This window comes from Camarhynchus parvulus, chromosome 8 (assembly GCF_901933205.1).
Source record: "Camarhynchus parvulus chromosome 8, STF_HiC, whole genome shotgun sequence".
In the NCBI taxonomy this organism is placed as follows: Eukaryota; Metazoa; Chordata; class Aves; order Passeriformes; family Thraupidae; genus Camarhynchus; species Camarhynchus parvulus.
The window spans coordinates 9,120,939-9,146,707 of record NC_044578.1 but is presented as its reverse complement, the minus strand read 5'-3'; the positions used below and the strand labels follow the sequence as shown (position 1 = coordinate 9,146,707).

At 39.8% G+C, this 25,769-nt stretch overlaps 1 protein-coding gene across 2 annotated transcripts in view; it reads left to right on the top strand.

Annotated features, from left to right (window-relative positions):
* Positions 1-358: 358 nt before the first annotated feature.
* The window catches only part of MAST2 (microtubule associated serine/threonine kinase 2), a 185,627-nt gene continuing 160,216 nt past the window's right edge, over positions 359-25,769 (top strand). For both annotated transcript variants that reach the window (XM_030953116.1, XM_030953115.1), the window contains exons 1-3: positions 359-614; positions 20,809-20,956; positions 24,220-24,362. In XM_030953116.1, the coding sequence (XP_030808976.1) occupies positions 447-614; positions 20,809-20,956; positions 24,220-24,362 (459 nt within the window). In that variant the 5' untranslated portion in view covers positions 359-446. The remainder of the gene's footprint in view (positions 615-20,808; positions 20,957-24,219; positions 24,363-25,769) is intronic.

Below are 25,769 nucleotides of genomic sequence, written 5' to 3'. Positions count from 1 at the left end.
CTCCTGCAAGAGGCATCCTCATCTCACACCGCCCAGCCGCCTCCTGCGAGGCAGCCCTGGCACGGACGCAGAGGCTGCTCCGCCCGGCAGGGCCACCGCTGGCCGGGACAGCCCAGCCCGGACCCCGCCGCGGAACCTCCCCCGGCCTCCCGCACCCGCCCGCCCTCAGCGGCCACGAGTCTCGCTCCTCCTCCCGCTGCTCTCGCGATAGCGGGCGGCGGGCGGCGCGCGGGGCGGGAGGGGGGCGGTGCCGCGGCGGCCGCGCTCGCTGACAGGCGGCGGGAGCGGGAGCGCGCGGCATGTCCGCGCCCGCGCGCCCCGCGCGCAGGTGCCCGCGGCCGCCCCGCCGCCCCGGCGCTCCGTGACCGCCGCCCGCCATGGGGCCCCGGCCGTGCCGCCGCCGCCGCTGAGGAGGAGGAGGAGAAGGAGAAGAAGCAGCCGCCCCGATGAGGAAGGGCCGCTCTCGGGGGGACAAAGCGGCGCCGCCGCCGCCGGCGCGGAGGGAGCCCGGGCGGGCGGTGTCCTGCACCGCGGCGGAGCGCAGAGCCGCCCTGCTGGGGGGCGGCGGCAGGAAGGAGCCGGAGGATGCCCGGGCCGCGGGGGCGGCGGAACGGGTAAAGCCGGGGCGCGGGGCGGGGGTCGCCGTTGTTATGGAGACGCGCCCCGCGTGGCGGGGCCGATCCGCGCCCGCCCCGGGCCGGGACCGCGGCGCTCCGGCGGGGGAGAGCGGCGGGGGGCGCGGGGCGGGGGGGAGCGGCGGCGCCCGGTGCGGCAGCAGCCTCCGAGCATCCTCGCGCGCTCGGTGCGCTCCCGCAGGTAGATGCCCCCAGAAGAGCGGAGGGTGGGAGCGGCGGCGTGGCCGTGTCGGTGCTGCCGGCGTGGCGTGAGTGAGCGAGTGCTGCGGGAGCCGCGGTGCCGGGAGTCTGCCCGCGTGCCGCGGAAGGCGGGGGAGGATGCAGTGGAGTCGGGTGTGTGCTGCGTGCTGGCTGGTGTTACTAATCGCAGAGTACATCTTTCTAGTAACCCTCTGTGGGTCACTCCTAATCGCGATGATAATTATGATGCGTTTTCCAGCATTTTAGGTCTTAATTCCAGAAGTGGTTTGTTTAGGAAACATACCATACCTTTGCAGAGACTTGAAAATGCACATGCTTGTTACATGTGAGAGTGTGTAAGTTCAGCATGTCCACTTCCATGCCTTTCATACCCACAAAAATAGGATCTACTGCTTAGGATTACAAGGACGAAAGACCAAAGCGATACTAAATCAAGTTTAGGATCATCAACACTTTGGTTTGGTAGTCCTAGTTTTACAAGAGATAAAAATGGGAGATGACACTTGGCAGTGGAAAAATGTCGGTGACAACTAATGCTATTTTTTTGTTTATTTGAAGAGAAGGAGAAAGTATCACAAGTATGAAGATTCCTGGGATGCTGTAGTTCATTGCCGTGTTTTGCCATTTTTTGGAGCAAAGAGAAAACCTAGGTTGTCTGTCAAAAAGGTGTTTTAAATTTACGTCATTGTTGCAGATGCACAGGTTTATGCTGTTTAAAAAATATTATCTTAGGTTTTTTCCCTAGAAAAGATGCATTACATTGCCTTCAATTATGGGAGTCTTGGATTTTGGCTTTGACTAGTGGATATCTCTTGAATACAGATTTATCAGACTGAGCCCTTGAAGAGGAGACCTCTATTATTTTATTCTTTAGTGCTTTGTTAAGCCAGGTAGTTAAGAGGGGCTGCTGCTTTTGATGTTTATTCTTTCCCGAAACAACTAAGGAATACTATAGTCTTCATTCAGGGAAAAAAATCTAAAATCAGAAGAGGTCACCTGGTATCTTCCCAGCTGTCTGTGAAATGGACAAATTTGTAGAGCAACCAAATGCAGCAGCAAGGTGTTTCTTGTACCGTTTTGACGTATTGTTTATGATATTTACATGGATATTGAAGGAAATTATTTCCATTCTTGGTGGTGTGAATGAAACTTACAAGTGGTGCACACAGAACATGCTATGTCTTGAATAATGTATTGAACACTTGGGCAGTTTCACTGAAACAACCCCAGTGCTGCAAACCAGGAAAGGCTGCAAATTCAGAAGTGTCAGTTTTTGAGATGCACCAGGCTTTTTAATGGGAAATAGTGCCAATTTGTGTTTAACTTGGGTGCTCTGACTAGGACCTGAAGTGACTTGTAAGAACAGATCTTTGTGTGCTGGCAGGTATTCGGTGTGTTGGAGGAGGAATTTTTCAGCTAAAGTTAAGAAACTCAGCTGTGTGTGAGATACTCCCCAAACTTCTAAGGAGAAGCTCTCATCCCCTCTCCCCTTTTGTCTTTCATTTAAGGTTTTGTAAGTGTGGTAAACAGCTGCAAATAAATGGGTGTGTTGGACAAATGCGACAAACAGCATTTCTGTCTTTAATACCAATAATTCAGCGTTTATTTAAATGTTGGTAGTTGGTTGTGTGCGTGTGGTAAAAAAGGCCTTCTGAGATGCAAAAGACACTGAGACACTCCATTTTCACTGATCCAGCTTGTAGCTTGACAAGTATTTCCTTTGGGGCCCTTCTGATTTAAGTAGCCCAGTTGTTCCCAAGTCTGTAATGTGCCCTCAGCAGTGCCAGTGCAACAGTGTGCACAGCTGCAGCAAACCATTCTGGATTAAATTCAGATCTCTTTGTTTGCCATACATTTGCACAAGTTTGTGGTTAGGAGAGGCTGAGCTACTTCAGTGTTGAAAAAAATCCTTATCAAGCTGTGACTGCAGCAGTTAATCACTGTACTGACATTAAGGCCTTTGAAAATCTGGTCCTTTGCTCTCCTTGTAGTTCCGACGTGCACACGATGAATGTTTGCGCTTTCTCGTGCGTTATGCAAGAATTAAGAATGGCTGTACTTGGGCACATTAAAGATCCCTCTCGCCCAGCATCCTGCCTCTCCCAGCTGCCAAGAACAGATGCTTGGAGAAGAGTACAGTGTATATTGAGGAAATGCCTCTCCCAGCCTCCAGTAATTTGTGGCTCATAGGTTTCCTGAACCAGAGGTGATATTTGTTTTTAGAGCCCCCAGTGGGTTTTTTCTTCTATGAATTTGTCCAATTAGTGTTTGAAGCCATGTATGCTTGTAGCATCCACAACATCCTGTGGCTGAGTTGTAGGGCTTAAACACATTTTGTGTGGAAAAAACACTTATTTTTGTTTGCTTTTAAATTTTCTGCCTGCTTGGTTTCATGCCTTGCTTGCTCCTTCTTGTATTGGAAGAGGCAGTGGAAAGGCGAATCCATGTTATTCTGTCTGCCTTATGGGTTGATGACTTTTTCTTGTATTTACTATCCCTTGCTTTTGACTTTTCCAGAGACATTTCAGAAAGAAGTTACTTTACCCCTTTCATTGTCCTTGCTGTCTTCTTTGCACCTTTTGCAGGTATGTTTCTGAGTGGAGACAGTGATGCAGCAATCCAAGGAACAGGGTTGGGTTACAATAACCAGGACCAGCTACAGTATTTCAGCATATGCCACCCAGTAAACTTACATGGCATATTAGATTCATTCTTTAATCTTCTGCAGGCTTTTTCTAGACAATCTTTAAGCATTGAATTGGCACTTCTGTGGAACTATGATAACTCCAGTCAGTCTTTTAAGTGGTAATAACTAGTTCAGAACTTGTGATAGTGTACATGTTTTTTTAATACTATGCATCATTTTACAATTACCTGCTATTTTTCAGCCCACTTAAACAGTATCATTAAAGTCTTCTTCAGATCTTTGGTCATTGCTTTTGCAATCTTCAGTAACTTTAAGCACTGTCAGCAAACTCTGTCACATAAGTGTCAAACTTCTTTGCTGGATTTTGCTTTAAAACATGGAAGGTGTTGATCCCAGAAGAGATCCTTGTGAGACTCCAATGGTGATCCTTCTTTTTTGGGAAAAAGGCCAATTGCTCCAACTTGCTTCCAGTTCATCAGTCATTAACTCATGACTGAATTGTCCTTCTTACTCCGTGACATTTTAGTTTCATTGAGTGAGGGCATCTTTGTCAAACACAGCCCACTTGGATTTCAGTAACGGATCAGCTTAATCATGGTATGATTGCTGACTGCACTGAAGGAGGAAAATGGGAAGTTGAGGTGAAAGTGATTGTTGCTCATGAATGACAGTCACCCTCATCCAGAGGCACATTTCAAGCACTAGGCTGTTTCCATATCATGCTGACATAATTCGATTTAGTGATATTTATAGGGAAAGATTTGACATGGATCATAGCCAATATTTGTCAGAATTGCTTTTATTAGCATTCTGTTGTTCAGGTAGAAGACAAAGTCCCGATAGAAAGGATTCTTCAGTTTCTAGAGGAGATGTCTATAGAGGTTGTGATGGAATTATACAAGACCATGGTTGGTCTGCAGGGGGTGGGTAGCAAACAGCAACTTGCTGTGTCCTCTGGTATCAAGTGATGACTCAGGCTTTGCAAGAGGTGCATCTTCATGCTCAAGGTAATACTTGTACTTTTTATTTTTTTCCCCAAGGGATGTAATAGGTGCAAAGGAGGAGAATTAAGGGTGAACATTATTTAATAGGTAGGCTGGATCCACCTGAGGAAAACCCCTGAAATGAGCTCAAATCTAGAACATTGGAATGGGGCAAATGCATGGTGCTTGCTTTTACTTGTCTGTATGGAATGTCTTTGTTACTTTTTCCATGAGGAGTGGGAGCTAATGTGTCCCTAACAAATCTAAATGCTGTCTTCCTCTAAAAGCAGAGGGATGATAAACAGAAGTGAGGAAAACTGAAGTACTGTCACAGGTCTAGTGAGATGGAGGTTGAGAGAGAGTAAAAATAGAGGATACTGAGCATTGAGCATCACTGAATGACATTTTCCGCTCTAAAGGCATGCAGGGAACTAGGGAGTGCAACCCAGGGGTGCTTGCTTGGCTATGTGACAAGGTGAGGGAACAGAAACAGACCCTATCACTTCTGACAAGCTTCCCACTCTTGCCGTGGGTGGCCAGGTGTGCCCCCCATTTCTGCTTGGATGCAAAGTATTTCCTGAGCTTTTAACAAGCTAACTGAGTTACAACCAGTTCATTTAACAATAACTGTCTCTAGGAACTGTAGTGCTATAAACTTTCTGAGAGTAACAAAAATATTCCTTTTTTTCCCCCCCACCTGTCTTTGAAACATTTTAGATCTTTCTGTCCCAAAGCCAAAACGGAGCACTGAGGTTATCCAGTGTGCAGTCTGTGGAGCTTTCCTGAAAGATAAAGTAAAACATCTCTCTTAGGAACTGATCTTATCTTAGCATTAGATCATGGTGTGTTTGTCACCTCTTCTGAAAGCTCTGCCAATGTTTAATTATTCCTGCAGTTAGAAAACTAAACGACATCTTACTTCAACGCTTGTTTTGTCTAATGGCCAACTTTCAGCTGTGGAATATGCTTGTGCTAGCACAGGCAGTAAAAATTCTCTACTATCTGATCTCTTTTCCACGTAGAAGTATTTGAAATGTAAAATTGAGCTTTGGTTGGAACAGAAGACACTTTTGCTTCTAGAACTCTGTGCATTTCCCTCTTGGAGTGTTTGCCAAACCCAGGTAATACTCTGGCAGCAGCCTGGAATAGTGGGATTGCAGACAAACTTCCTCCTTCACTACTTTTGGATATTTGTCTTTTTGCAATTTTGGGGATTGCATTATCACAGTTGGGTGTGTCATATGAGAAAGGGTTTTGTAACATTATGCATATGTGGATATTTCTCCTCCATCTATGAGTAAAATCATGCAAATTGACCAAGACTACTTGTAAACGATAGGTTACAAAGCTTATTACTCCTTTCATGTTGTCATAATATTTTGATTCTTTTTTTTTCTTTCTTGGAAGGAATAGCAAAGGATCTTTTCCACTGACTTCTCACCCTGTTCTTTTTTGGAAAGCAGTCAGTGACCAGCAGGGAGAAACTGGCCAAACCCCAGAGTGCTACTCAGATTTATTTTGTCTCCACAACTGCAGAGAAGCTGTTACCATGCTTTCCTTGCTGCGTGGCAAGCCTGGGAACTGAAGAGATCTTTCTTTTTTCCTAATTAGAACTTCTGTACTTCAAATATACTAAGTGTTTTCTTTTATTTTCCCTCTAGGTGACATCAGTGCTAGTAAAGGCAGTACCCCTGTTGTGATGAGCTCTGTATGTAGACTGCAGAACAGTTTGGTGTTCTTTGGTTATTTCTACCATGAGTCTTCCCTTTTGATTGACGAGTGAAGAATAAAGTTTTTGGAGTTCAGTTGGCACTTTGCTTCTCAGTTTTCTCTACAGCTCTGACTCTCAGGTTGCTGATCACAGCTCTGTTGCAGCTCTCCCAGTCATGGACCCTGTGGGTAACAGCTCACAACACTCAAAGCTGTTCTTTATAACTTCATGTCAAAACCTACAGGCTGGGATAAAACTTAATCTGAAGAAGATGAAGGTTCATTTTCAAAATTCAAGCACATAAATCAAATCAAATGGACTTACTGTTAGCCATGCAGATTGCATTTGCAATCTAGTGTAGTTTTTACTATTCACATTACATATTCTATAAAAGCAACTATAGCTTAATCATAGCCAAATATATTCTGTCAACATCATTGCCCCTTTTATTAAAGGAGGGGTGGAGTGCTGCTAACTTCTAGAAGATCAGGAACCATCTGTTTATATAAATGCTTATTACCACCTGTTCTGTGAAATTGTTTAGGGTTAATTTTAAGGTAGTTCTGACCTATGTCTGTTTTGTCAAGGGAGCTAAAGAAATTTCCTAAGGAGGACATTGGTAAAGACTCCTCAATTACAAGTTGTGATTGTAACTTGCCAGTAAAAACTCAGTTACTGTTTGCAGACCTCAAACTTCCTTTTCTCGTCTTCCTTTGTTGCTGTCTAGCTCTTTTTCTTATGGCAGGAAGAAAGCAAAAAAAAAAAAAAGTGCTATTTTCTAATAAAAAGCACAATTCTAGCCTTTGGAGCTTCTAATATGGTTAGCCAGAGTGCAGAGTGCATGGTTGGTTGGCAGGCATTCTTACTTACCCTCAGACTTTATTTTCTGAAGTTTATTCCCTTTTCTATGGAGAAACAAATGTAGTGAAGAGGCCAGGGTGTAGCTGTGGAGGAATCAGTTGTTCTCTTGTGACATGTGTGGTTCTGTCTTTGTTTTCTTCTTGGTCCTTTTTCTGAGGTGGCAGAAAAAGAAACCAGAAAGAACAAACCTGTCAGTGCCCCATAGGTGTGTCTCACTGCCTGCCATAAGCTGATTCTTGTTGATGCCAGAGCTGCTTCTACCTGACTTTTTCATTAGCCCCAGTTTTGCCTTTCTGTGTCCTCATCAAACAGAGATGGCAGCTCCAGGTGAGCTCTTCCTCTGGGTTCACTTGTGTGTTCATACCAATATTTAAAAATATGGGGTGCTGAAAAAGTGGCTGAGGGAAAGAGTCATCTAAAAGCAGGCAGAGGGGAATAGAATCAAGGGATCAATTCTGTAATGTGCTTATTAGATAATAACAGAATTGAGCCAAGGAGAAATCCAGATACAGACAAAAGGGATGTGGAGTCAAATGACCAATTCTGCAATGGGCTTGTTGGGTAAGAGCAAAGTGGCAGAGGGCTGATGGCACTTCTCTGGCCTGAGAAAATGGAATTATCACTTCTCTCAAAGTTGAGTATTAATGGACAAATTTCTGTTGTGTAAATCAATATTTAGGTAGGCATTGCATCAGCAGCTTAGATGATTCAGCTTGCCCATGTGAGATTTCGATTTCCTGTCACAAGTGAAGAGTAAGAGCAAATATTGTATTAGCCACATTAATTTCATAACTTGCATATTAGAATAGCTAAGCAGGCAGTGGAAAGATGCAGTACACTGCATTTCTTGTCCAAAAGCAGAATAGAAATGAAGGAGCCAAGAGAATTCTTCTGTCGGAAGTGCTAGGGTTTGGTGTGGCACCGCTTTTCTTTAGAATAATTATTAGCCTTAAGGGGGAAGCTGCTGCTACTTACTGTTTGTTACAGAGCACTTGAGGATAACAGTGGGGTGCTGTCCAAGGCTAGGATTAGGCAGCTGCAAAGCAGTCAAAGATTTTGGATATATTCCTGACTGGATGCTTTGGGAAACCAAGTAGTATATCCAAGTGTTATTGTGATGGAGGATTGGGTATGTTTACACCTAGCAGTTGACTTCTTGAGCAAGCTCACCTGCCTTCTTGCAGCCCAGAGTATAAATGTTGTCCTGCCTGTCAAGGTAGTTCTTAAAAGTCTTTAGAAGGGGCAATTCTTTATTTTGCTCTGATGGATATTTTTTATTTCCCATGCTGCCTGCCATAAGCCAACATTGCTTTAGTGCTATAAGAAGAGCAGTGGATTATTGTAGATATGATGATAGGCATTTATTTGAAAGTTTTTTTAAGTCTTATTTAATTCCTATTCATGGAAGCTGAGTAGCTGAAGCTAACAAAGCAGTGAAGACCACCAAGCTGGTGAACTATTTGAGACTAAACCAAAATGCTTTATCCCTCAGCAAGGCTTTGTTCCTCAAGAACCACAATAGATAAATGGACAGGTCGTATAGAGTCTCAGTGATTTCATTTCCACATCAAATAATGATGTGCTGTGGTTAGTGTATTTTTGTAGTGATGTAGTACTGTTTGAAGCCTGGTGAAAATGCTGCTCTTTGAAGGAAGAAGCATGAACACTCAAAAAACTACCTTTGAAACCAGATTTAGAACTTTTTAATTTGCTCTTCCTCTAAGCTGTGTCTTTTGTGAGTTTTTTATTTAACTTACAGTTAGGTTCCACAAACCCCAAATCTAGTAATCTGTCAGAAGTTATTTTCAAATGTTCTGTTATAAATACATGTTACAGTGCAGTGAGGGAAGAGAGTTCAAGACTGATGGCTTGTTCTTGCAATAATTTGGAAATCTAGCTCATAATTTTTTTGCTATTTGAAATTGGTCTGGTGTTAATGGAGTCTATTATGTATATGGAAAACAGGATGATGCTGTGTTTCTTTCCAGGAAAAAATACAGTCTTTGCTATTGGATTTGCATCATAAATATTTTCACTTTTTGTTATACATATAGCAAACATTTCTACCAATAAAACACGTTTTAAAACCTTTTAGTTGGTCTGGATTTTTATGAATGTAAAAGCAAGACAGCAATTCAAAACATTCCATGTACATGTTTAAATTTCCAGAAGCAGATGGAACTGTTGAGGGTGGGCTCTGGGGAGTGTAAGAATTTTTGAAATATAATTTCTGATTTAGTCTTCATGAGCTGTCTATATAGGAAGATTTTCTCAAATGATTTTTGTTATAAGGTGTGAGAAGTAATCCACCATAAACATTCTCAGCTGTTTGTAGCCAAAATAAGTTGATTAGTTAATTGATTGATACTTGGCAAATTTTTGTCTTGACATTTACTGAGTCATGCTGTGTTCTGAAACTCTTGTAGGTGTTTAACATATCAGCTAATTCAGCTAATGCTAAAAATACTGAACAAGAGTTATAATAAGAAGCTGATTTTCAGTGCACTTTTAGAATGCACCTTCCATTATCTGCTCATTGTCCAAACACCCAGTAATCCATTCAAGACAGGTTTCCAGTGAAGTTTTTGCTTCTAAGGGGCTCATTCAGCTGGTAACTTCTTGCAGTGGCTGTGAGCTGTCTTGTGGAAATTGGCTGGATATACACTGTGTGTGTTTATCACTTGGATATGTTAGCTGCTAGCACAACAGGATCAAAACCAGTAATAGATTGTGTAAGTCCTGCCATCCCTGTTGAATTCCCCCTATGGGATTTGATGGAAGAGTTCACAGAGCAGATTGTCTTTCAGGAAGAGACAGTACAGAAAGGTCACAGTAGTAAACAAATGCTGGCCTGCAGCATTCAGAAGGCAGTTTAGCGAAAGACTAAAATTATGTGTGCAGTTAGACCTAAACTTGAGACACTTTTGTTTGTTTGGATTAACAAAATACAACAAAGCTGAGTGGAAAAGGTACATCCACCAAGGAGTGAGGGAGGTTCAGTCTGTGGGATGAAAACTTGAGAAAACATTTCAGCTGCGTTTCAGGAAGCTTGAAGACTTCTATGAAATGCAGTACTTGTCAGATTGATTAATTGATGCTCAAGCCTGGTTTCCTTTTATCCTTTAAAAATACAGCTGTCATGGTTTGAGCTCAACAATAATGGTTTAAAAACCTAGTTTTCTAATACATTAGTTTTCTTATATGCCTTTCTGTTGCTACGTATGATGGGAACTTTGTGCTGCTGCCTCTGCAGATTGTTTTCATCCCACTCAGGGTCATACACGTGCAGGACTGCACAAACACCTGAGTTAGACTCTGCAAGTGGTTTGAGCCTAGTTCCATGTTTCCAGGAAGGCTGTCCTCCTGTGCATGTGGAGTTCTTTTGGTGGGGCCTCTTGGGATAGGACAAGGGGTAATGGTTTTAAACTGAAGGAGGGTTGATTTAGATTAGATATAAGAAGAATTTTTTACCAAGAGTGTGGTGATACACTGGAGGAGGTTGTCTAGAGAGGTGGGGCGTGCCCCATGTCTGCAGGGGTTCAAGGGTAGGTTGGAGGGGACTTGAAACAACCTGGTATAGTGAAAGGTGTCCTTGCCCATGGCAGTGGGGCTGGAACAAGATGATCTTTAAAGATCTCTTCTAACCAAAACCAATACACGATTCTATGATTTCCAAGTATCCCTGGTGCTAAGCTAGAGATTTGCTTCTCTTTGCACTGAAGGGCATACAGCTCAGAATGATCAAACTGTGTTTCTCTGCACTCTTAAAATACCATTTGTCATTATGAAACAAGTACACAAATGACAAAGCTACCTTTGTCTTCTATGCAGCTTTCAGAGAATACAACTTCACTAATGCAAGCAAAGTGTTAAACTCTGGCAAAGACAAAACTAGACAAGAGTGTGTAATGTCAGCGTGGGGTGCTACTTGGAAAAAATGCATTGATAGTGAAATGATTTCATGTCTAGCAATGTTTCTTTGATGTTTGTTCTGTTAATCTGGTAGTTGTGTGTCCTCCGTTCACTGAGGACTAGCAGCAGCTCTCATGACTGTATCATACTCCAGTTTTATTGTAAAGGAGCTTTTATAATGCCTCAGAGCAAGGAAATGTCATCTCAGAAATGGAATGCCTAGTAATTAAAACAGGTTTATTAGTTGCTAAAATCACAACATTCAGTATTTAGGGTAATTACAAGCATTTTATGATCATAAAAATAACATTTTAATATGGAGCCTTAGTAAAGACCTTTAGAAGGAAATGAGGGAATCAAGTCAAAACTGATGTCAAGTGTTCTGGACAGCACCAGAAGATCACAGAACAAATGAATAAATTATAATCATTGTTTTAGAGAAAAGCTTATAAATGAGTTTTCTGGTTACTGCAGTGACTGAAGGTATTTAGATATTTAAATATCCAGGCATAGATGGATCCAGTGACATATTAGTAGCAGCTAGGTCTTTATTGCACCTGTGCAGTATGAAGGTGGCAAAAATATGACCCTGAAAGCTAAATTATTAATGAATTTAATTTTTTGTATTTTCTTTGACATTTACATTAATCTCTGTTTTTCGGACAGAAGAGAATCTGTTTCCAGGGTTGTTTTCCTAGTTTAGCAGACACTTCAGCAGGAGTGTCTGCTGACTCCAGTCTTTGTTTGAGCTCAAGGCATGGTGCTGTTCATAAACCCAACACTGGGCATTGTTTCTGTTCTCAGGCAGAAGAGAAGAAATACATCTTGTCCTTGAAAGAAATTTTGGTTTTTGTTCCTTTGTGATGGAACTGTATTACCCTGCTTGGTGAGGAGAAGCTTTTGTGCAGATTATAGAGTTTCCATTTCTTTGTGCAGACATTGATAAGAATTGTGAATTAGCTTATCTTTGCCATTTAATGGGATCTGTGACGAGAAGCTAAGGACTAAGCACTTATTGTGTGTCCAAGGGTTGACTTAGTTTTGTTTAGGTCTAAAGCCACTGGTAATTTTATTCACAGTTTTATAATAAATTGATAATTTTTTCCCCTGTTCTGTACATGCAGATCTGCTGTTGAATCTCAGGGAAAATTTGTTCTCAGGAAAAACCTCACACAAGTGCTTCTTATTTTTGGCTCTGAATCGATGTGCTTATCTCATTTGTGGTGGGAAGTGAGAAGGTTGCAGATGTTTTATGGAAACAAAAATATTGATGTCAAAGAATTGGAACTTCACAAAAAAAGAAGTTTTTTCATGGTCCAAATAGAAATCTTCCTCAGTGATGATAACACCAGATTAAATTGAATCTTGGTCTCTCTTTGTCGTGTATATGAACAAATAGTGTTGTAACTCTTAGCGGTCCACTGGCTCTTGTTTTATTTTGCCAGTAATTCCTGTCTAACTACAGATGGTTTCACTACTGCTACTATTCAGGCCATATCTGTGATCCATGAAAGAATCCTGGGCAAAAAAATTAGTGTTGCCAAAGTGGATTCCTGTTCTGTTTTCTGGTTTCATACTTTTCTTTATGCAGTATTTGTTATTCAAGTGAGCTTTAACAGTTATGATAAAGTCTTAAAATTGTATTACCCATCTGTAAGTAGTCATTCGATGTCTGATTAGAAAACCCCCTTGAGCTCACCTGTGTGATTCTCCACCAAAGTTCAGTTTATGAGTTATTTTTAAAATTTTCTTTGTTTCGTTAGGAATAAGCCTTGGAATAGCAGTTGGGCATGGATTTCTTTCCTCTGGCCTCCTTAGTCTTGGGACATTTTTTAAGGCAATATCTCGTACTGGACCAATAGATACTTTTATTAGTGATTGTACTTCAAACTTAATGAACCTTAACATTTTTCTTTGGAAATTGCTTTTTGTAAAACAAGATTAGAACTCTGTATTATTAATAAATAAGTAATTTTTATACAGCACACAGATTTTAATACACTGTTATTGTTAACTTGTCAAACTTTGTATTTTCAGCTAGTATTTTAATTTGAAATATATTTTATTTGTGCCTTAGACATAGAAAACTCTATATTGTTTTGGGTCAGGAATCAAATATTAATACAGATAACATCTCTTAGGTTTTCCAACTCAGACGTTCCTGTCTGAAATGTATAAAATCAGATGAAACTTTCTTCCTAGTTCTATTGCTATGAAGCAAATGTTTGTTCATGTACATTAAATGAATTTAAAACTTACCATTAGTTTTTGTTCATCTCTGTTCCTAAAAAACCAGGGAGTTTTACATTCCAAATAAAAATTCATTGGCTTGTAACATTTTACTGGGCATTAAACAGAGTTTACACAGGTATAGGTAGGTATTTTATGTTGATTTGTTCTTTCCCTGTGAATGAGACAGTGAGACAATGTCATGTGCACAAAAATCAATATAGTTGGAGATCTGAAAGCTCTGAAGTGAGCCATCAGAGTTGCAGGGAATGAAGGTGCCCTGCAGAATCCTCTGGTAAGTCTCCTTTTTATAGCCAATAAGAAATCATAGGTTTCTTTGCCTGCACAGATGGAAGTGCAGCTGTTCCTGCTGCTGGTCCCAAGAGCAGTTCCCATTCTAGTCTGACTCACAGCCTACTTGTGCTGAGAGGGGTTAAGTTCAGTGTTTTCTGTGTAATAAATATCTGAATAAATCTGTGAGGAACTGACAAACAAGAAAGGTTTGGCTTGCTGATACTGTGTATTCAGGTCTTCAGCAGATCTAAACATGCATCTCCATTTAACCATGTAAAACCTCATAGACAAGAATAGAGAAGAAAAATGAGATTAATTTGATAACACACAGGATGCTCAAGAGAACTTGCAGTAATCCTAGTCAGTGATCCTGGGACTCATCCCATGCTTGGCACATCTTTTGAGTCTATTGAAAGACAATCTTCAGAGAGAAGGTGTTTTGATGTCTTATAAAGTCAAATTTTATTACAAATCCCTTTTTTGGTGGGGGTCATATTTCTTTTAATCCTTACAGCATATGAGTAAGGATGATGAATGATAGAGTTGTTTTGTTTTATCTGGCCAGGAGTTAATTTCCTGGCTCAATACAACCTTTTAATGTTTGCAATACTCATGCTAGAAGAGCAATGATAAAGGAATGATGTGGCCTTTAATGCTCAGTGTCTTTGTTCAGACTGGTTTTGTTGTGAGTGCAGCTACTGAGCCTGGTGTGGGGTTTGGAGTCTTGATAGATTGATAGTGGTTTCTTTGAGCCTCTGTGAAGTCTGATACAGACTTTAGAGGCTCTGTTTCTTTTTCTTCCCTTGATGAAATTCATTTGGCTTTAGGCATTTATGAGCTGAATTCAAGAATTACTCTTCCCTTTTGGCTGTTGGGGAGATCTTGGAGTAGGGTCGAGCACTTCATGTAAGCCATTTGTGTTTTCATGTAAGGACAAAACATTCAAGCTGATGTAATTTAATCATCAATTACCTTCTCTTCTAGACTGTGTTTCCATTAGGAATAAAACAATTCTGTATCCCAATAGGCCTCAGAAAGGGGCTAATAAAGTACACAGTTATAAATATTTACCTTTTCTTTTTAACAAGTTTTTTTGTGTGATCCTGCAGCTGGGACACTTCACAACAAAGTTAACAGCACTAATTTCCCTGATGAAACATTAAATCTTCTAATTCATTTGTTGTAATCAAACATGCCATGTAACTCCTGAAGAGTTAACAAGAAAAGAAATCTCATTGAAGAACAAGATAAGGAGGGTGTATCTGATAGTATGGGCTTCTGATACTGGGTCTTCATTTATTTTTCTTGTTTGTTTGGTTTTAATGCTGGGATTTTTTTTAACACGATGTTTTGAATTTGTAACTTTTCTGTCATGTGTGGTATAACTGCAGATGAGTGTGCAGAGGAAGCTGTAGGTATTCAGAATGGTAAATGTGTGCATGATGTGTTCAAAACATCACTGTGGCAAATAACACTTGGCTTTGCAGTAATTTTGAAAACTTAATATTGACACTAAGTTCAGCTTATATATTTACTGTTGTAGGAATGTTGGAATTTATTGCAAAGTTCTTCAAATAAATCTACAGAGAAAAATAGTGTAGAGCTCTTTCTGCCTTTAAATACTGACCCTTTTATATAATGCAATACATACTGTAAAGCTTTTCTCTGTTGTTGATGTTGTAAACCAATATATTATAGCCCCTAAAAGTCCATGTTGATTTACTGTAATTTTCCTTGATTCTGCTGTCTCCGACATTTTCCAGGGTGCTGCTGGCAAGTACATGAGTTAAGCAGATACAGTTAAAAAGAAACTTCGTTGGAAATTCTTATTTAGCGTATAATTTTGGTCACATGTGGGCTCACCCCTGCTTCCTGGTAAACTGCTGGTCCTCTCCTCTCAATGTGTAATGCCCAGACTAGAAAGTTAAGGCAAATTTCAGTGCTAAATACTAAAGCATAAATACTATGATTCCATTGCACTAATTGCTACTTATATAGATAGATATTTGGTCTGTGATCTGTTGTCCAGGCCTTTAATTTTCAGTGTATTTTAGAGTATATTAGAGTAGGCCTAATGACAGGATCAGATTTATCTTTCATTAAGGGTATGCACACGGATTACATAAAGTGATGAGGAAAGGCTGAGAAGAAAAAGAATACTTCTCAGATGTGCACACAGCCCTGACACAATAAGCTTTTATCTTTTAAAGGACAAACAGTACTGTGTTAAAAAATAGAAAATGCAGCTTTCGATGTTGACTATTTTTGGTGCTTTAAAAAAATTCAGAAAGTATTAAGTTTCCCTCAAGTTCCATTGCTCATTGGTTATATTCCTTACAAGATGGGCTAATAATAGTGAATTCTTGGCCAGTTTATTGTAGTTAAATTTTCACTCTTCCTTCCAACAGTTTTCTAGGATTCACTTCCAGATGACCTAAGGTTGTTATGCTCATTAGGCTTCATAAAAAAGGTTTCTCATTTTTCTTACTAATGGATTTCCTGATCGTAGAAAACTTTTGTGTAGATTCTCCATCCCCTGGCTAGCAGTTTAACATATTTTGACCTGCAGACTTGAATATTTGTTAGTCACAATTGAGTGCTTTCTCATCGTAGAGATTATGAGGCAGTTTGTGTTTAAGTACAACACAGTTACATGCAAGGAAGTGCCCTTTGCATGATCTGTTACTTCTTAAATATAGGCCATAAAAACAGGGCTTGAGAAGTTTTATCCCAGCATTGGTCTGATGCTGATGTATGAATCTTGCTGACTGTGTGATGCTCCACCTGAAGTCAAGCAAAACAAATCCACACTTGCAGTATTCACCTGCCTTTTGGAGATTAAAGACCTGTGCTGCTCTCCTGCAGCGCCATTAAATGAACAATGGTTAAACAAAAGAGCTTGTGACAGTCCTTGCAGTGGTTTAGTGCTTGTTCTTTTATATCCTGCTTTAATTACTTGGAACTCTTCCTGTGCAATGAGGGCTGAGGAGGATCCTTGTAGCTGTATTCTGAAATTACCAGATCAGGTTTTTAACAGGGAATGTAGTGATCAGGCAAATTCAGAAGCACATTTGGCTTCTTGTCTTTTGTCTGCATCCCCTGTGACAATCTGGTTCTCCTATCCAGCTGAGTGTGATAACCCCAATGGGAGATTTCAGGCAAGAGGAACAGACTTATTCCAGTATCAGAACTCTTTCAGTGCTTTTTCTGAGCAAGTGTGCTAAGTGACTGAGCTGAGAAATTCAGAGCCTCTTGATGGTAAAGAAAAGCTTTGGCCATTCTTCTTAATATCCTGTTATTTCAAGTTATGTGAGCAAACTTTTGTGTACCTTTGTAGGGAGTGATAGCAATAATCTTTGCCTAGCAAATCAAGATTATGTGATGCTTTTATCTTCAGCCCTAAGCTTTGCAGGAATCAGCTGGCTGTTTGAACCTGATTTTTAGCTTGTGGTAAAAGCCACAAGCCCAAAGTAAATTAAGTTCTTTATCACCTTTGAAAAGAAATGAATGGAGAGAGGCTCACAGTCCTTTTCACACGGTGTGGGCAAAGTGTTACGTGCTTACTAATGCTTTCATCTTTAGGGCTGTAAAATTGTTTTCTTTTGAAAAGTGGAAGTGGAGTGCTTAAAATTATGGCAGTTTGTTCTATGCAATCTATTCTTCAACCGCTTACTCTGATAGATTCATTTACTAGTTTTAACGCATGTAAGCAAAATTTTGCTCTACAACTGCAAAGAGTTTCTTTATTCATCAATTTGGAATGTTGTGTAAGATTTTTGTGTTCTTTGTAGGCATTGCTTTGGGGCAAGGACAACGAAAGATCTTTTCCTCTTGTTTTTTCCTTCCTTGTTTGAGAGTAGTAATGTAATCTACTGCTATTTTCATGCAGTTCATTTGTGATCTGCAATATCAAAGCAAGGTTTTGATGGATGAGTGAAGTAAATTGCAGTCTTAAGGAAGACAGCTCTATTGTTATCAAGCTAAAACTTTCCCTCTTCATTGTTTTTCTGACACAATATGGACACTCTTAGAAAACGAAATTTTAAATTGGCTGTGTTGCACTTAGTGTTTTTTAAAACATAATAGGATGTCTCAGAACAGTGCATTTTTAAAAAAACTTTAAAAATATCTATTTGAAAAGTGACTTAAACAGTATATAAACCTGCAGAATTTGATTGGAGGCCCTTTCTTCCAGACATTTAACACTTATGTAGTCTTCTGAACATTGCCCAAGTGTTTAGTGTGCTTAACAAGAAAAGGATTCATGAAGAGGTTTCCATATGTAATATGTACCAAATCCTTCATTTCTAGAAGACAGCCTGGGTTCTTTGGTGAGTGTGGGCAGCTGTATTTACCTTTCTACTATTCCTTTCTTATCTCTCTAGTAGTTTTGGTGGAAAGCTGAACCTGGGGACAGCTGTCACAGGGAATGGCTTTTTGAGAAGTAGCTTATGCCACTGGGCTGACCTCAAAGGTGTGTGTAGGCAGGGTGCTGGAGCTGATCAGATACTGTGCTAGGAGTAGGTGTGCCCTTCAGCTGGGGAGCTTTTGATTTAGATATTATCACAGCTACAAGATTTGTGTACTGTAACTCAAGAAGACACATTAAGAATTTGTAATTATTTTTGCCAATAAAAGGAGACTGTGCATTGAGGGAAAAGGGGAAGGGTAGGGAAGTGGCACATTCCTTGCCTGGTAAGCATTGTCTGTATATTGTGGGGAAAGAGACATATAAAACACAGAAATTGCTTGTAACATGACTGAGAGTACTTTTGCTTCTGACTTCAATGCCTTTCCTTACCTAGTGTCCCAAGTGAAAGAATGTTCTTGTTTAGTTGCAGCTCACTGAGAATGATTGGTGAGAGGTGTGTGTGTGTGTTTGTGTTTGTGTGTGTGTTGAAGGGGAGGTGAATATGCACCTGCAGGGGAAAAAACAAAACAACAAACCAAATGAAACTTCCAAAACAGCAACGAACACCCCCAAAACTTTGAAGAAAGAAGTCCCCGTTAGAACACTTCACTTTAATTTAGTTTTTGACATTTTAATTTTAACTACTGCTGATGTGCACAGGGCCTTTCAACACATGACCAGTTTCAGGGAAGTAGCTGGATACTGAAGGATGCTGGGAATATTTGGAGTTGAAGCATAAGGAGTGTGAGAGGGTAGGCTGGATGAAGTTCCTAAGTAATTTGTTTGTAAGCTGGAGTGCCCATGTTCGTTTTTTGGTTGGTTTTTTTTGTTTTTTTTTTTTGAGGTGTGGTAATTTCAGAATTTCACAGATGGTAAACGTGCCAGATTTCAGACACTATAGGCATAGGACAGGCCTTATTAAAAGTGTGTGCATGTTTCTGTGTGTCTACTTGCAGTCATACACACAGAAATATAACCATGTTCCGCCATCCTGAATAGAAACAGCAGACTCTCTCTGCCCTTGGCCACTGCACCTTTCAGAGTCCCCTGTGCTGAGGGACTGCTGGTGCTGCAATTTAATATTATTTACCTTACTCCCAAGTACAGAGAGAAAGACAGGTAGATGCCTTTTCAGCTCTCCAAATGACAGAAAAGGAGAACAGTACAGGCTGCTGCAAATGAAGGACTTGAGTATCTTTGTGGGGAAGGTCAGAGACAAATGAAAATGTGATGCTCTTTGCTCCAAGATGTGCACAAGGAGCCATAAGATTTAAACAGTTTTTCAGCTGAGCAGTTTTCTCTCTCCCCCCAAGTTACTTGTTTTTGAGCCCCCCCTTTTCTTGCACCAACACAACTCTTTGCAGCTGCATGGACTGAGTGAACTGACCTGCTGTGGTACCCAGCTATCTCTGTGATCTGGTTTAGACCCTATGGAGACTGAAAGTCTTACCAGAACCAGAGAAGGAATTGTATCCAGAGCAGCCTGGAAAAGGTGCACCACTGAGGCTGCTGTGGAGCAAAGCACTGCTGTCCCTCAAGCAGTAATGAAGTTATTCAGTATTATGAGGTGCCAAAAATTTCATGATTAGAAGGAGATGGTGTCTAAGAAAGCTCTGAGTCACTCATTCACAACCTAAATGAGAATTCTATTTCAAATCCCAAATAATTTTTTTTTTCATATAAAGCCACCTTATTCATCTCCTTCCCCTCCCCTCTCTTCCCCTTGAGGTTTTTAAAGTGTGTGCTCCTGGTCTGGATTTGACAGTTTGAGGCATAACACTCTAGACTGAATAGATTTGAATTAATGACTTTAGAAATAGACTTTGACTTGAATCTGCAAATTTTAATTAAAAACCGTAACTGGTAAACTAGTTTTTGATTTAAACATAATTTAAAACTATGTTAAATCACGTGGTCATGTATCATGCAGGGAAAGTTTTTTTTCTGCCTCAGATGAGATTTTTATGAGAATAAGCATGGCTTGAAGTGCTGTATAGCTAATGAGAGGCATTTGAAATAAAATGGAGGGGTCCATGAAAACAAGTGGAGTGTTTCACACTCAGAGAAGGGAGAACTTGAACAGTTCATCCATATGGGCTATAATGGAAAGTGTCACTTCTTCAAATCCGTATCTGATAGCAAAGCTTGTTGTTCTTCTTTAGGTGAGGAATGAGAGTTTGACACCTCCAGAACAATGAAAAGCATGAGGAAAGCACTCACAAATGCTTGTGCTTGACACTGCTCTGCCTACGCTATTTTGACTGAAATCTTGCTGTATGCTGTGAAAGGAATTCACATGTGTGGGAGTGTTTCTGACAAATACATGTCTAATTTTGTTTGTAGTAATAACAAAGACATGACACAAAGGCTGATCCTTATCCTAGTTATTATTTGGTTATGCATATGGTCTTCGTAGAGCTATAACTTATAATAGCAGTTTTGGGTAGCAATAGGCATTGCAACAGCGTCTTTATAGGTATGTTACTCATAGGCTGGATGGAAGAAAGATTGAAGAAGATTGTAGAAAGTACTTTTGCTTTAGCAGGAAATAGCTTTAATCAAAGCTGAGCTTGTTTTTTCAGTGCCATTTTGTCCTAAATACTGTAAGAGAGAAGCGCTGCTGTAGCATAATAGTGTTTTTCTGACTATTATTAATGGTATTTCTTGCAGCAGCGGTGTTCAAGGACCAGAGTTGACAGGGACCTTGTGATGTGCTTTCTGTGCAGCTATGGGGCACCAAAGAGGAGGATGTTAAATATTGTTGTTTTGGGGTTTTTTTTTGGTTTTTTTTTTGGTTTTTCTTAGTGGGGTGTGTTCCTTTGTATTTTTTTGAACAGTCTCCTTTATGCTTTGGAGATTGCATGTTTCAGACAGGGGATCCTTGGCTGGCATTAACGAAGTTTTGCATGTTTTTCTTCCTCCAGGAGATGATAACAGAGTCCACTCCACTGCGTTGCAGGAAGCTCAGCAATCCTGACATCTTTTCATCTGCTGGCAAAACCAAGCTCCACCGTCAGCTAAGTCAAGATGACTGCAAGCTACGAAGAGGTAGCTTGGCAAGTTCTTTGTCAGGTATGCCATTCTGTAGAGTATGACACTTGGTTAGTATTAAAGAAGATTCAGCACTGTTGGCATAACAGTCATAATAAAAGATACTGGTAAGTCATTGGTAAGGTGACCTCTTGTTGGCAGGGCATACAAAATTTTATGTAAGAGAAAGATGCAGAAAGAAATATCAGTAGAGAAAAGTGAAAAACCCTAGATTTAGAGTGAAATTTTGTATATTGCCCAGACTGAAAAGTTAAAAACCAAGATTTAATATGCAAAGTTAAAGAATGGAGTTGTGGAACTTCAGGTGACACATTTGTGTATTCTCACCCCTTTTAACATCAGCACTGAATGTAAACTTGCCCACTTTGCCCTTTTGTTTCTTACTGGGAAACGGACTTTTTATATCATGTTTAAATTACTATTTAATTTCTTGTTGGCTTCAAAAGCACTATAGGAAATTGTCATTCAAAGTAAAAAATCTTGCTTACTAACTTGATGTTTTTTTCAGTTCATGTAAAATTTGTTTTTTCTTGTGAACATGATATTCAGCCTTGTAATTGAATTTAGTTTGTCAGCTGTAGAATCATCGGAGCGAGCATAGGCAAGTAATTACCCAAAAATGGACCATGTTCAGTAGTTTTTTTCTTTTAAAAGACTTTGTTACTGGGCTAGGAGGTGGTTTCACAACTGTTTAAAACTGATATCGGAGTCTGTGGTGCTGGAATAGAGCACAGAGAGCTGCATGATCAGTCTAGAATGAAAGAGCTGATATGCCCGAATGCCACTGTTATTCTGTAGGGTTGCAGCTCATTTCCTCCCTAATTAGGCTGCTTGCCTATTTGCATGTTAGTGCAAGAACTGGAAGAGTTGAAAATTCTCAGTGTAAGAGAAAGAGGAAGAAGGTGAAACCACCTTTTTGATTTATGTGATTGTGAAAATACATCCAGTCCTGGTCCCTTGTCTTTTATCAGAGGAAGATAAATATTTTCATGTTTGAGGTGTTAGGCGTAATAGAAACAAATAAGCAGTAAATGATGTATATTTTATTTTGGCTTGGCCTTGGCTTAGTGTTTTGTTTGTAGTAAGTGGATAGTATTTGAAAAATGGAAACATTCATAATGTTTTGTAATGTGTAAGTTTGTTCTCCCAGGTAGGTTAATCACTAGAGGAGAACAGAACTTTATGAACCACACAGCTGTTGACTGACTTCAATGGCCTAAGTTAGTTCTGTAGCTTTTTTTTCCCTTTTGAGTAGAAGAAAGCAAAGTAAATAGGAGGAAGCAGGAAATCTGGAAGGTCTGTTCTCTTTTAGAAACAATTTTTCTGTTTGGAGATTGTAATTTCAGAACAAGAAATTCTATATTCTCCAGAACCTGTTGATTCATCCTGATTATTTTTCAGTCTACTATACCTGATTCAGCAAGGAGTAAAGAGCCTGAAAAAGATCAGTCTAACCCAACTAGGTAGAGAAAATGTACAGGTTTAGATGTATATTTTCAGTGTAGGTGTTTGGAATGTGTGTAGAACTTGAGGCATGACAGGGAAAGGCTTTAGCTTCAAGTTCCATCCTTAAAGTGATTCCTGCTAATTTTTGCCACAGAATCAAATAAGTTTGAAGGATGCAGATGACTGATTGGCTGAGATTTGACTCTTGATGGAATTCTGCCCTCCTGGATTCAGATTTTGTGGAACTAAAAGGAGATATTGATAACTGTATCTTACAGAGACTTATTCTTATCCTCAAGCATGGGTATTTTAGACCACTAGATAATGATATTATTTGACTTGCTATTACAGGATATCTTTGTTAGTGCTGTATAGAGATAAACACAGCAACGTACATTTCTGTAGTTTTAAGTCTCTGCCGATGAGTTGTTGTATTTATACATTATCTTGAAAATGATCAAGCCATGAAAATCATGTCGACAGCTGTAAGCAGCTTGAGTGGGACCAGGAAGAGGGTGCTAATATGTTGTGTCTCTGTTTGCTGGACAAAGTTGGGCCTGCTCATCTCTCATACACTTTGACTCATTCTGTTGGTGTATACTTGGCCCATTGCCTGTAACTATCACAGAAAATCAATCTTAACAAGTTAGAAAAAAAACACACCACTTCCACTCCACACCTTTCCCCAGCATCATGGTTGGTCACATTATGTGGCAGCCTTCCAAATATTGCAGCCATTGTTATGGAATGAATGTAATAATTCATATTTAGTTCTAAGGTGCAGCTGAATTTGTAAACACCTTTCTGCCTCTGAGAGAACGAGTCTTTTTCTGCAGCATATTTGTGATTAAAGGTGTAGCCTTCCTGCTACTTACTGCAATCAATGTCTCAGTCCCCTGTGATTCCTGAGCATGTAGTAATCCATTGAATGCAAGACTCTTTACTATGGTTGGAAGAGGGTGTGTTATTTAGTCCCATAGTCCTAATTTTAAGGAACAGAGGTATTATCCACTTCCATTTTGCAATGGGGAAATTGCAGTACAGGGCTTGGCTGACCAAACTTACAGAGTATGTCATCTGGGAGCTAATAACTGAACCCAGATTCACAGACTTCTTCACTTATGTGTTTTTAACCACAGAAATATCTTCTCTTTTTTCTTTGTGGATGACATTGTACATAAAAGGAAGCTGTCAAGCTCTGTGGAGTCAAAATATGACCTACTTTGACTTTGGTTCTTTCTCATTGCGGAAATTTACTGCTTGACATTTTTCAAAAACGAGTGTTGCATTGACTAGAAAATCAGTATTGAGCAAAAAATATCCATCCATTGTTCAAAGCAAGACAATATTTAAGCATACACTATGTTATGTTACAGCTGTGTGAAATGCAGTGCTCAGAGTTCCAGTGGTAGGAGAAAGTGGAGATGTCTAGATGACCAAGCTACTTAGAAGAGACAATATTTTACAATTAGGAATCCATTTTCAAAAGAATTTTTAAAATTATACTAAAGAGATTTTGCCTTGTTTTTGGGCAAATATTATTTCCTTTTTAAAGTGAGTGGAATATGGAAACTTAGAAAGTGATAGCAGTCTGTTTTTACAAGGTTTATTAATTTCCCCATTATCTCATAATGTAAAGTAGATTTTTTTTTTGGAAATTGTTAGCTATCAGTTTAGTGATAGGGTACTCTTACAAGTTTTAACCTACCAAAATCTTGAAATTGCTTTTTTTATTAATTGCTTTTTCTTCCTACACAGTATTTGTTCTCAGCTTTGTACTTTGAACTTGCAGACTTGTTTAGAAACAAGCTGATGGTATTTTGATTTTATTTTTAAAGGAAAACAGCTACTTCCCTTATCAAATAGTGTCCACAGTGGAGTGGGGCAGACGCTGTGGCAGCCTCCTGGAGATACCTCCAACCTGGTCCGCATGAGAAATCAGTCTCTGGGACAATCTGCTCCTTCCCTTACTGCTGGTTTGGTGAGTGGCTCTGGGAATGAATACTCGTGATGCTTTTGTACTATAAAAAGTGATGGGATCCTGTGCCTTAGTTTTTACCTTGTTTCCCCTGTTCCTGCTCAGTGAAAGCAGCACTTTGTTCCTGTGGGACTTTTTAGGCTACAAGGTGAGCCAGGAAGAGAATATGTTCATCCTGATTTAGACAGACAGCAGGAAAAAATGTGTGTTGAAGAATCATTTATTTTTGGGGACATTCCTTCTCAACACTACTTCAGTTGCCTGATGCCTAAAAGATATATCATTGGAAGTCTAGGAGATGTGAGCATGGGAACCCAACTGTTTCAAACAAGTTTAATTGGGAAGCAGCTGTCTGAATATCTGCCTTTGCCTCTTTTTCTAGGAAATAGCTAGGGGGATGAATCTGAAAGGGATAACTCTTGTGTCCAAGTAATTGAAGAGTTGAAATTGACATATGCTCTTCTTCATGGTTTCTGTCAAAAGGTTTTGGAAAAAAACCTTTGGGAAAATATTTTTGAGGAATTTTGCATCTGCTAAATTAACATTTTCTGTATGGGGACACACACTCAAGTGGCTACAGTCAAGTCTGAACTGCACATGAAAAGGAACACATTTTTTGTTTGTAAATTTTTCATTATTATCTATAAAATTCAAAAATCAGTCACGTGTGAGGACAAGAAAAATCCAAGGGTAGGAAAAGACAGTTATTTGTGAGCAGGCATATATGCAACAGAAACTGTTGGTAAGTAGCAGATTAAAGCCAAAGCTGAAATTTTTTTGCTGAACATCTACAGAGTTATTTGTATAACAATTTTTCTCAAATGAGGAATTTTGGTGTGTGCTACTTAGAGTGCTGCAAGTAACTGGGTAAATTTATGTTATGTTGTAAGACTGCTTAGAAGCAATGACTCCTTAAGTTAATTATTTTTTAAATTCTGGATGAAGCCCTGAGAATTTTTGGGGGTTCCTAGACAGTTTGGCACCACTGGGTTATGAAAGGAAACTTAAATCTTTAAGGTTCAAAAAGTCACACTTTTGTGTTACAACTAATTTTGATTTCACAATGAAGTAATTGTAGTCTTGACATTTTCAGACTTGTTACTATATTTAAATTCTTCTGATTTGGTTTAATTGTGTTGTGTCTTAATTTGGTGCCTGTTCGGTGCTTGCCTTAAATTTATGCTCTCACCAGTGGCTCTAAATTCAGTGGTAAAAGAAAGAGAGAATGCTCACAGGATCTTGGCTAGAAGTATTTATCTGAGGGGGATTAGAAAAAGTAATATGTTAAAACACAGGCCTGTTCTCTAGAGGCAGATAAATGCCTTGAAGCTTCATAGCTTAGGTTAATGAAAATAACTGTGCTTTAAAACAAAGCACTAATTCTCAGATATTTAATTTGGAGTACTAGGC